This window comes from Rhododendron vialii, chromosome 9a (genome assembly GCF_030253575.1).
Source record: "Rhododendron vialii isolate Sample 1 chromosome 9a, ASM3025357v1".
Taxonomy (NCBI): Eukaryota; Viridiplantae; Streptophyta; class Magnoliopsida; order Ericales; family Ericaceae; genus Rhododendron; species Rhododendron vialii.
The window spans coordinates 30,814,754-30,827,214 of NC_080565.1; the positions used below are offsets into that span (position 1 = coordinate 30,814,754).

General features: G+C 38.8%; 1 protein-coding gene across 1 annotated transcript; it reads left to right on the forward strand.

Moving 5' to 3' along the window:
- The first annotated feature begins 5,785 nt into the window (after window positions 1–5,785).
- Window positions 5,786–12,006, forward strand: LOC131301052 (ninja-family protein AFP3-like). Its single transcript, XM_058327160.1, has 2 exons — window positions 5,786–7,280; window positions 11,388–12,006. The coding sequence occupies exons 1-2, from the start codon at window positions 6,590–6,592 to the stop codon at window positions 11,777–11,779; spliced, it is 1,083 nt and encodes a 360-aa protein (XP_058183143.1). The 5' UTR covers window positions 5,786–6,589; the 3' UTR covers window positions 11,780–12,006.
- Window positions 12,007–12,461: the final 455 nt, after the last annotated feature.

A 12,461-nucleotide genomic window follows, 5' to 3' on the forward strand; every position in this document is an offset into this window, starting at 1 on the left:
GCGGGTGTCCAGTGATAAATTGATAGACTGGCGGGTGTCCAGTGATGAATTGATATACTGGCGGGTGTCCAGTGGTGATTGTGATGTGGTTTGTGAAGTGGTACATAAGATAAGCGAACTCTAGTCGTGATTCAGGCATGATAAGCTTTCCCCTTGTTGTAGTTATTGGGATGCATACTCGGTACATAACTTAGATGCATCTGCGACAGCAAAGGGAAGTGATCTCATGGGACCGAGCATGGCTAGTGGTTGGGGAGGAAAGATCCCGCGGAGGAGATCTTAGATTTCACGTCAAGTTAATGGATAGTAATGAACTGATTTATGTGGAACAAACTTTGTCTTGCTTTTTCGCACTATTATTATCCTGCTGCTTGCTATTTGTAATGTAAGAGGGGTGGTTGGGTTGGATTATTCTATTGGGTGATTTATCACTCACGGATACGTCTGTATCCTGGCAAATTGTTTGCTTCGGCGATCAATTTGCTAGAGGGCGCAGGATTCACTGGAGATGATTCGAAGATGTTGCAGTTCAACACGGAAAGAATATCAGGAACGAAGATCGAGTATGTTTCGGATTTGTATCAAGCTTAGAGTCAGCTCTGAAATTAATGTATTTTGAATCAACAAATTTATCTTGTGACTGTAATAGTTAAACTTTATTTTGAAAAATTATATTTATTTAGCAAATTTTCTTAAAATTTTATTTTATTTTACTTCCGAAAAGTCGGGGCGTTACAATGCCTTGTTTGCTTCACTTTTTGAAAAGGTTTTTTCAAAAAATACCTCATATTTTTAATTATTACTCTCAACTTATTACTCCTATCTCCAATCATTATTCTAATTTATCTCTCTATCTCTCTCCACTCATTACCCTTACTACCAATCATTACTCTTATCAAAAATTTCCCAAAAACTTATCCAAACACATACCTTTTATACGTTTAGGTAAAATAATCTCAATTAGACATCCAAAAGTGCTTCATAAAATTATCTAATTTTGTATTGCAAGGCCATGTTATTTGATCAAGTACTTATCAAACTGAGAACAAACTTGCTTGAATTGTTAAAAAAAACGAAGCCTACAAAATGAATATTTATGATCATCGAGTAAAAATTCTGCGTAATTTTTTTGGAAAAGCAGGTAATTTTCATCAACTGTATGAATAGTGTCATAATGAGTATGTTTACCCATTAATCATGAGTGAACAAATTAATTAGTACTTCCAGACTTGAAAACTCTCCCTCGTCTTTTCAGGAGGTTACTAGTAACATGCAAGTCACTATTGCATCGCCAACAACCATTTGTCGATCGACAGAGCGCCGCCAAAGGTTTGCTGTCATCAAAGTTATTTTTTCTACAGTGTCCCCAGTGATACATATTTCTGGCTCCTCCCCTGGTCCTATGTGAATGTGCGATGGCAAAGGGTTCCCGAAGCACCGCCACTCAACGCTCTAGCCGCGGTGTCCCGGGAGCAGCACTGAATGATTATCACTCTCTCTCACCCTGTCGATTGACGACTGGAGGCAGGCATTATTAAACTACTACTGTATTAAAGGGGACAAGTGGCGATTAGACCAACGGCAAAGTGTACTCAATCATTACTGGGTGCTAGTCAGTAAAGTGGCAACTTGCCCTTACCGGGCCCCACCGCATTGAATAATTTTCCCCATCACGAGCTGCTCCTATTCCGTGGGACCACCTCCATCGCGGTAATTTGCTCCGCAGCCTGTGTCGATCGTTCATTGGATCCGAAAAAAAGACCGGGGGACTCTCACTTCGGTGTCTCCCCCTTTTGTGAAGTTTTTTTTGAAGGAATCACTTTATTTAAAGTCATCCTATAAAAGGAAAGTAAAAAAAAGAAGATAATTTTAGTTCTTAGTAATTTATGGTCAAATCTTTTAAACTCAAGGGAATCATTTCAAAAGCAAGAGAGGAGGACGGTGTAATTTAAAAACTTACCGTAAAAGAAAGGTTTCTGCGTTTGTCTGAAGCGTCGCAGGAGGTAACTGAAATTTACCCATGTTTAAAAGATCGAACATTAACACGAGAAAAACAATCACTGCCCGGAAGAAAAATGAAGACACGAAAGCAGGATTTCTCAACTCTTTTTTTTTGTCTTCTTAGGGAGGTGTTTTCACTAAACTACTAAAATGGACTAAAAATTAAGCACGTGTTTTCACGATGGGCATGTCATTTTCTTCACATTCATCAACTATAAGATTATTTAGCGAAAACAACTTAATGAAGACCGACCTTCTAATCATAGTGTGTTCTTGTTTTTGGACAAGGTATCTATTTTTAATTTCTTCAAAAAAATCAAAGGAAACTGACACGAAGTGTTTCATTTTTTAAAAACAAGAGCGAAGTGCTACCAAGGAAATTAGGTAAGGTAGTCAAGACTTAATATTTGAGAGTTTGTTTGTTTTAATGTATATTTAGGTTTGAATTTCTCAAATACGATCAATTTTTATGAGACTATCTCATAAAAAATCTTGTCCTGATTTCATTTTTTTACTACGTACTTAGGCGCAGAAACTATGAATTATCTTCCCATGAAGCCGACGAATTGGCATGCAGGAGGAGGCTAGAGAGACCTTGTGGTTGTGGAACGGATGTAGACAGAAATGGATACGGATCGTTCAGAATTCAGATATCAATAGACTTGAACGTAAATTGATCCCAACGATTTGGTTTATGTATATACTCTTTCCGTCCCTAAATAAGTGTTTAGCGCGCAAAATTAGACTTTACAAAACACGCGTATTTTTTATTAAAAAAAATAATTTTTTTCACAATTTAATAGAACTCATTGCTATCTATTGATTTGTGAAAAAAAATTAATTTTTTTAAAGAAACAAATGTATTTTTTGAAAGGGCTAATTTTACGCGCCGGACACTTATTTAGGGACGGAAGGAATATATGTATATAAAAAAGGAAGTTAGGTGGCTTTATTCACTACTACTACTTTGGCCTAAACAATTCGGCACAACTGATGGCCTTCGATGTTTGACGGCTCGACAATCCCAAGTTTACAAGTACTATCCACGTGTCAGTGTCAGTAACCCTCCACCCACCTATATATATATATAGCTCCAAGCCTCGATCAATTGTTTCCATAATGAGGATCTCAATAGCTATGGTGGAGGATGGAAAAAAAAACAATAAAAAAAAAGGGCTTATGTTTCATTTTTCAAAAATGTTAGTGCCAGTGCGCAAACGCACTCACATTCACCATAAGACCGACGAGTGTACACCGGCTGTTAATCTGTTCAGCTTGCCTAACTGAGCCATTTTTTTATCAAGGTTTGAGATTGGTATATGAGTCCACGAGATTGGATTTATTTGAGTTCTTAAACTTATTCAAGACACGAGATTGTTTTCTATTGAAACCCATTCACACATTATGTGGAATTACCATATTGCCTTCCTTCAAAACATTTAATGCTTTGTTCTCTTTTCAACTCAAAAAGAATTTTTTTAAAAATTCCTTCTAGATTCTCCATACTTTTAACATTTCTCTATTTATTTCTCTCAACTTATTACCCCTACTATTTTAAAAAAAAAAAATTCAAATACCAATCAAACATAGCATTAAAGTTTGAAAATTTTCAAAATTTATATGTGAAATTTGCTAAGAGGTTACGTAAAATAAATAGATTAATTGGACGGACATGACAAATTACTATTCAATGGGGAACTGGACCTGTGAATATCAAGCAAAACCATTTATTTATTAGACGAGCTTGGGTAGTGGGTACACACGAAGTCTGATATTGTGCGGTGCAAGTCCGGCCCGATGAATGTGCACCCTTACCACACACTATAAGGATTTTTTTCTTTCCTTTTTTCTATTTGACAAGATTGTTTGGAGTTTTGCCTGAATAATCATTTAAGTATATATCAAATATTATGTACTCATTCTAATATTTCTCATGCTGTAAGTGTTCTTAGTTGATATATGAAAATTTTGAAGAATACACATTGAGAGGCAGTGAAATGCATACTTCGATATTTGCAAGGGATTGCGAATATTGATTTGGTGTATGATGAAGGCACCAATGCGTGCATTACAATTTTAGGAGATATAGGTTAGTTTAAAAATAGAGATGATGTTAGTACTCCCTCCGTCGACCAATTTTTGGCTTTTTGGGAAATCCAATTCTTCAAGGAACACATCATTACAAGCTATAAATAATTCAATTTTCTCAAAATATTATTGATCTGACATCTTACATGAAATCAAATGAGTGTTCAATGTTGTTTGTGACTTAAAACAGGATGGCAAAATAATATATGTACTCGGTTATTCCCATTGAAAAATCGAAAAGAACATACATTTTGTGACGGTAAAAAATGGAATCATGGGTCTAGAAAATAAGACGTAAATTTTATAAATTCACATCACAAGAAATAAGAAAGGTCAATTTTATAAATTCACATCACTAGAAGATAAAAAAAAAAGAAGTGCAGTTATAAGAAAATGGGATGTGAAAATCAATTACTAAATAGACTCAAGATACGGAGTAGTTTTTTTTTTTGGTGATATACATCAGCGAGAGTTATTAAGGGGTGTTAGGATTAACACGAGATATTTAGAGACTATTTATAGCCCTGACTCCCAAAGGACCTGCCCCTATAAAACTCGAACCCAAGACCTTCAGTAACTTACCAACTGCACAAAGCAGCCAATGTGGTTTGTTTATCGGAAATGGCCCTAATTTGAGGAGTAGGCAGTTAATTATCCACGGGGGAGACAAGACAGACAAGTGGGGAGAGGGGTCCCAAACAGGGCAGTAGCCACGTGTTGATCCTACGGAATCTCGAAGGGGCAGAAACACGTGGCGATCCGTCCGTTTTCTCTCCCTTTGGTTTTTTTCTCCTCGGACGTCGACACGCGTCCGCGGACAAAGACGCACACACATGAACAAAACTCGGCGTTTTTAGTATTTTATTACTCCATTTATTAGCCTTTCGCTGACAGGCACAGCTCCTCCTCCTACTACGGATCAGCTGACGACAGCGAGACAGTCTCCAGTCCGCCCCACTCAAGTCAGACCACGTGTTCCCGCCCACGACCCCTCCCCTTGTCTTCCTTTCCACGCACCCGCCCCCTCCCTTGTCCCCATTCTCTCTCCCTCTCTCTCTCGGTTAGACCTAGACAGTGGGCATACCGGCAAGTTTACGTACACTTCAATTAATTTTTTTTTCGGTTCGGTCCAAACCATGCAATTCTTGTCGAGATTAGGAAATTCGTAAGAGTCAAGAAATTATTTTCTTACAGTCTCAACCTAATGATCAAACACCGATCAATTGGATGAGGAGCAATGACAGAGCAACAGTAGGACCGGTGGGAGCACAGATTCCCATTGCAATTTTCAATAATTTTGATTTTTCCACAAATTATAAATGTCATGACAATAAAGATTATACATATTTTTTTTTCTCTTATAACACTTATTGCATTTATTTTTTCAAAGACTCATTATCTATATGTATATTATAGAATGGGAGATGTCCGTGTTTGATAGTGGTGCCGAGCGGCTTATTCGGTCGCTTATCTCGACGCGGACAGCTTGGATCTAATCTGAATGCATAAAAATTTGGATTGTCCATTACTTAAATTAAGATCCGAGTCATTGATTGTCGAGATGAACGGTCGGATGGACCGCTCGACACTGCTGCCAAGCGACCATCCATATTGTAGCAAATTTTGTTTAAATTTATTTTTTATATTATAATTATTTACTATAGATAAAAGATAAAAAAATTTAAGACGATGTTTCATGGTACCTTCAATCAACTTAAATTTTTGGCTACACCACTTGTTTGTTAGGAGCAAACCCAGTAACCCGCGGGGCTACCCCTCTCCCTCTGCCCGCTCCCTTTTACCCTTTCCCTCTTCTTCCTCTCTCTTCTGGATTTCTTCATTTGTTTCATTATTCCCCTCTCTCTCTCTCTCTCTCTCTCTCTCTCTCTCTCTCTCTCTCTCTCCTGTGAATTGGGCCTGGTCTTCATCTCCAAGGGCATTTTCGTCACATTGTCAACACAATAATCTCTCTCTCCCTTTTCCCTTTCTTCTCTTCTTTCTGGCTTTCTAGATTTGATTCATTAGTCCTTCCTCTCTCTCTCTCTCTCTCTCTTTCGTGTGTGAATTGGCCTTGTCTTCGTCTCCGAGGGCATTCTGGTCACGTTGTCAACACAAAAACTCCTTCTCTATCTTCTGCTCTCGTTTTCCTTTCTCATCTGACTTCCTGGGTTTGATTCATCCCTGTCTCTCAGTAGTTTTTCTACTCGTATGTTTTCCCCATTATTTTTAAAATTATTGCCTTGGTAATTCCCCTTTCTATCTTTCATTCTATTCAATATGATCCTATTCTGAGTCTGTTTTGGACCTTGAGTCTTTAAATTCTCAACACAAGTATCGATCTTTCTGCGTTCCTGAGTAAGCATGAGGATACTTTCCAAGTATTGGGACATGGGTATCCGTGAATCAGAACACAGAGTGGTTAAATCCGCCTACACATAGCAAAAACCGAGCACTTAATCTGATTGTATCATAGACTCAATAATTCTGATTTTATACCGAGATGGGTGATGCCAGTGAGGGCAAAAGAGGAATTGGGAGCATGGAAAAACTCTCTCTTGAACCAAACAGAAGCCCCAGGGATTTGCTGCAGAGGTTCTTGGCTACTAACCAGAGCCGATTGATCTGCATGAGTAAAGAAGAGGAGGAAGAAGAAGAGGAAATCGAGTTGAATCTTGGGTTATCGATGGGAGGAAGATTTGGCGTGGACAAGACTGATAAGAAGAAGTTGCTGATGAGATCTGCTTCCATTGCTGGGATTTTACCGGTAGTTAGAGACGACGGAGACGCGGTGGCGCCGCCGCCGGTGTCTTATCCGGCGGCGCTGATAAGGACGTCGTCGCTGCCGGCGGAGACAGAGGCGGAGTGGCGGAAGAGGAAGGAGTTGCAGTCGCTTAGGAGGATGGAGGCCAAGCGGCGGAGGTCGGAGAAGCAGAGGAATTCGAGGGGTGAGAGAGACGGCGGCAGCGGAGGAGAGATTGAGGGGAATTTGACAGGGAGGAGTGAGAGGGAGCAGTATATGGCGGCGGCCGGTCGGGTGGGTTTGGCGGTGGTGCCGCCATTTGGGTTGCCTACTTGGGCCGCTCGGCACGGCGGAGGTGGTGGGCTAGGGTTTGTACAACCATCAGGGTCTATAGAGTCACAAGGTGGAAGCTCTTCAGGGATGTCCGAATCAGATAGTAGACCTGCTCAAGGTACTACATTATCTTTTAAATTGACTTACTCCATGCTTCTTGCTAATTGATGTGGCTTTTTGAAATTATGAGTGTGTTTGCGATAGCTGTGGATACAGATTTTAGATTCTATCTTCAGATTCTCGATTTTAGATTTTAGTGAAAGCAGATAAACATGTTTACCATAGCTGTGAAATTATCATTAACTTGTAGTAAAAGCTGGTACTGTTTGCTGAAAATTCGGCTTTTATAAACCTTAAGACCTAAAACCTTATCCGAAAAGCTTCAAAAGCTACCCAAATCCCGCTTTGGGATTTCTAGAATTTCCTTTCCTTTTTTAGTTTTTCAAAATCGTAGAATCCGAGAACCTATTTTTTAGAATTTTTGGTAAGCACTCTAAATTGATTCTGCAAAATAATTTTTTGTAACCGAAATGCTAGGGACAAAGAAAAATTACCCCGAAACTACTCCGAAAAGATCAACTAGTGGTTGAGATTCACTTTGATGTGTGTGACACAATTATTAAAGTGATTCTCAACCATTGATTGCTATTTTCGGAGTACTTTCGGGGTAAATTTTATTTGTACCTAGTATTTCCCTTTTTGTAAACACCCACTTTGTGTTGGTTGAGTTTGGTAGATAGTTAGTTGATGTTGTGTGCATAATTAGTTTTATCAATTCTCCTACTTGATGTGGCTTTGTTTGATGATGAATCTTGATGTTTTTGTAAGTTAACACTCGACCTGATATATGAGGATTTCGTACTTTATTCGTGTGTGTTGATTTTACAGTTGGATTGTGTTTAGTTGATTGTACATTCATATCCGAGTATTGCCAGTGATTCATTGTATTCTTCTTTTTTTACCTTCTTTTGTGGGTTTTTATTTCGATACTGCTCATTAGTTTTTTTGCCAGTTAGATTTTCGATTTTGGCTTAGGAAAAGTAGGATTTTCTTGCTTGCTTTTATGTGATGTGTGATTATCCATCATCTTTTGTAGTTCCTTTATGGGTTTTGCACTATTTGTTATGATTTTGTTTTGGTTTTTGCTGGGGGCGTAGATCATGGTTGGAGTAGTAATAGCACCAAGGTTACTGTTTTTAAGTTTACTATATTGACATGGTGTGAACCTTAATCACTTTAAAGAAGTTCCCTTGCAATTTAATCTGATTCCTTTTTAGAGGTGCTCTTACTGGAGATTGTCCTCGCATTCGTTGAGACTTGAGAGAGATTTGGATTCCAAGTTTGAGTTGGCTAGAAATTGTGCTAAAACATTGGATGTCGTATTTGTATAAAGTTGATATTGATTTGAGTAAACAAAACAAGATCAAGTAGAAAGGGGTAGAGGGAGGGAGAAAGAAGAAAATAACCGGGCCCTCCGCCTTGGCATATGACGTCCTGTTATCCATAATACTTCTGAGAACCGTCGCCAGTTAATGGGAAATTTTTCTCAAGTGGTGCTTATTGCTGGACATTGTATTGGGTTGGTATTGAAGGGAGATGTTTTCCATTTCTGCTCAAAGATTTTTGCAATTTGCTTGGAATGTCTCTACATTCCAAAACTGGGCATTGCTTTTCTCTTTTAACAATTTCTATTGTAGAGGACAAAAAAGAAGATTTTAGAAACATAGGTTGAGGGAGGGAGGGAATGAGGGAAGTGGTAGTACTATTTTAGTTGTCGAAAAAAGTAAAAGTTTGAGCTAGGAATTCAGTAGACTTAAAATTGTCGAGACAGCAGTTTTGGAGGTGAACTGTTAATCAAATATCGAAAGTCACCATCGGCATCGTGTACTTTCCGTAATAAGAGGTGCACATTTACTTGTAGTCTTGGACAAGATTTGTGCTATCCATGTACATAACTACATAAGTTAAAGATAAAGGGGAAGTTAGTAACTCAACTTTAAAGTCTTAAATTTGCTTATGAACGAGAGATGTTACAATACAGCCATCTACATGAAGTTGAACCGTAAATTTCCTTTTCGAGCTGGCAACTTGACTTAAAGGATTTGGTATTAGAGTGTCCTGACAAATAACTATAACAACTTGCTTCACCTTATGGAGTTGGGATTGACGAATAACTCTAATCAAGAAAAAGATGCAATGTTGTGGCCGAGGATTGGAATCACCTCGTTCTCGTAATTGGATGGATACAATCATTAGGTGCAATAAGTGCTCTCTTTTGGTCATCCTCAGTTAGTTTGGTTCAAGCAATTTTGCGGTGCCTCTCTCCTTTGCGCGCGGCAATTTGTTTGGAACACATGAAATTCAAGTTACACGCTCGTATTCTATTCCTGGTTGTTGAAATAACATTACTAGTAATCTTCTTATGTTGTCAAAACATTTCTGTTTCTTATTTTCCTCATCTTCTAGTGGGGAAAGGAAGGGGTGTTGAAATTGGATTGTTCCCATGGTTGATATGGTGTAGGTGCGAGCAACTGATTATGACTTTTGGCATTTTGTAGAAGATATAGTTTACCGTTTTAAGATGCATTCAATAATGTAGGACTAACTACTCATAGTAAAGAATGTAATTTACCATGCTTGAGAAGGTTTTATTCACAAATTTTCTCAAGTCTGTTTCTACTTCTAATGACTGCATTGCATGTGATGGAAACGATATCAAAAGGTTCATGTGTAATTGCTCTGCAGAAATTCCTAATTCTTAGATGCTTGTGTTGGCCCGTGAAGGAAAGAAGGAAATTTGCGCACACCTTATTCCGTGATTTGGTTTTGAGTGTTGAGTCTTTCTCCTTTTAAAAGCAAACACTTGTATGGTATACATTTGATGCACCGCACCACGGAACTCGACATTGAGAATCTAGTATTCGTGTGGTTCTCTTTGAGATTTTGCGCTATTGGAGCCTCAGCATTGCGAATCTTCTTTTATTGGAGACTCAGTGTTTCTTTTTGGGATGGTTTATTTTGCGATATCTTTGACTTGAACTCTTGGTGACAAACCATCATTCCACCTGGAATCCAGCTTCAGGTTCTGGGGGTTCGTACTCTTTAAGACTTCAATTTATTCTTTGATTTCAAGTAGTGCAACTAATTTACAGGAGGCACTCATGTGATTTCCGTCCCCTTAGATTTCGTGGACCTTACATAAATGAGCTCTAGAAGAAAAACAAACAGCAGTTTCGTCAACAATGATTCAGGCAAAAGCTAATTCTCTTTATTTTGTTTTGTGGAATTGCAAGCAGAAGATTCTTTCTGTTGCCATGTCTTTTAACATCCAAACAAGTGCCTAATAGTAGTCATACCACTCTTTTTGTCTTCCTCTTGGAGTTGGTATTATGGTTATCAATATATTATATCACGCATTGTGCATGCCTTCCAATCGATGGAGAGAGAGATGAGAGGGGGAGATGTTGTATATGGGGCATCAATGGTTCTTCCACTCAGGTACATGAGCGCCTGCCAGGTTGCATTCCCGGTTAAAGGATTTCGAGTGTCTAAGACTTTTGTGTTTGCTGAAGGAACTCAATTTAACCGTATGAATGACACATCATTAAATCCTCCCGGAACATTTCTCACAACCCGCGTTACACTTGCCTCGTTGTGATGGTCCTCAGATGAACTGTTATGCGTAGCTGCTTGAATGACATTGGAATATGCAATGCTTGTAATGAAAATCCCCATATCCTACGGAAATCACAGGCTGGTTGTGGTTCAACTGAATCTCTGTATACCCTAAACGGAATGATACAGTACAAATAGGTATAAGATCTTGTAAGTATTGGTAATTTCCGCATGTATTGAGTTTGAAAAACTAATGACCTCTCCTGCATTCCATTAGAAGTTAGGTTGGTTTTATTGCTTCCAGATCATTCTCTTTCTTACGCCTTTTTTGCTCTTCTGAGTGCTTATTCGTGTATTGAGGAATTTGGGGACACAACCAGAGTGACTGTTGTGAATTTCCTAACTATACTTCCAAATTGAGACCTTGAGTTGGAGTTCTTATCTAACTAGGGCTTACTCGAGAGAATGAGTAGGATTCGTTTCCTAACTATACTTCCAAATTGAGACCTTGAGTTGGAGTTCTTATCTAACTAGGGCTTACTCGAGAGAATGGGTAGGATTCATTTCGTTGACCCAAGCTTTACATTTTCTCTCATTGTTAACGTCACAGGATCCAGCAGCTGCGGCGAAGCAAGCCCCTCTAGCCTCCAGTCGTTTCAGCAGCGAATCAACCGGGAGAGGGAAAACACATGCAAATCCAGTGCTGAAATGGAAACTCCGTCTAAAAGGCCGGAGGCCTTTCCAGAAAGACGAGGCAAGGAACTGGGGTCCAACCCGACAGACAACATGCCTTGCGTTTTCACACAAGGAGACGGTCCTAACGGGAGAAGAATCGACGGAATCCTGTACAGATATGGGAAAGGAGAGGAAGTGAGGATAATGTGTGTGTGTCACGGTAGCTTCCACTCTCCTGCTGAGTTTGTCAAGCACGCGGGCGGCAGCGATGTGGCTCACCCTCTTAAGCATATAGTTGTTAACCCTACTACTTCTACTTCCTTTTAGTAACGGTGATGGCTCCTTTAAAAGAACAAATGGATAGCATCATTCAGAAAGGGTAGCTTATTTTTGTGCAAGGTTTTCTTGTCCCTTTCAATTCTGGAAGGAAACTATGATATGTATTATTGAGGAATTGATCATGTTTTGGAAGGGAGAAGAGATTTGATTGGATCAATATTGCATGTCTATCTAGTTATATCTCAATCCGAGCTTGAAACATTTGGTTGTTTTCATTCTATCCTAGTAATTTTTTTTTTTTTGCTTTATGACTCTTGGTGTCTGAGTAGCTTATGGACACCTCAACTAACATCAGAACTATTGACACATTCTCTCTTGACAAAAAAATAACAATTGTGTGCTCATATTTGGACCTGCTCAATATTTGCCGGTCCATTATTAGTTCGAGTTGGATATGGTCTCAACCAATAAGGATCCATATAAACCAGTTATCCAATCATTCCCTTGACTTTTTGGTTTATCTTTTTTTTTTTTTTTTTTTAAGGTCTAAAATCTAAATTTCCAGAGAAGCTGGATTTAAGGTACAATTTCAAATCAGATTTTAGATTCCAAGAACATCTCCAAGTGGAAAGCAAATTTCTAAACCAAATTTAACATTGATGACACATGTGACAAGTAGAAGAGTCACTTGCAACAAATACACTCCAAGGGACTCTTCAAACTTTACGTG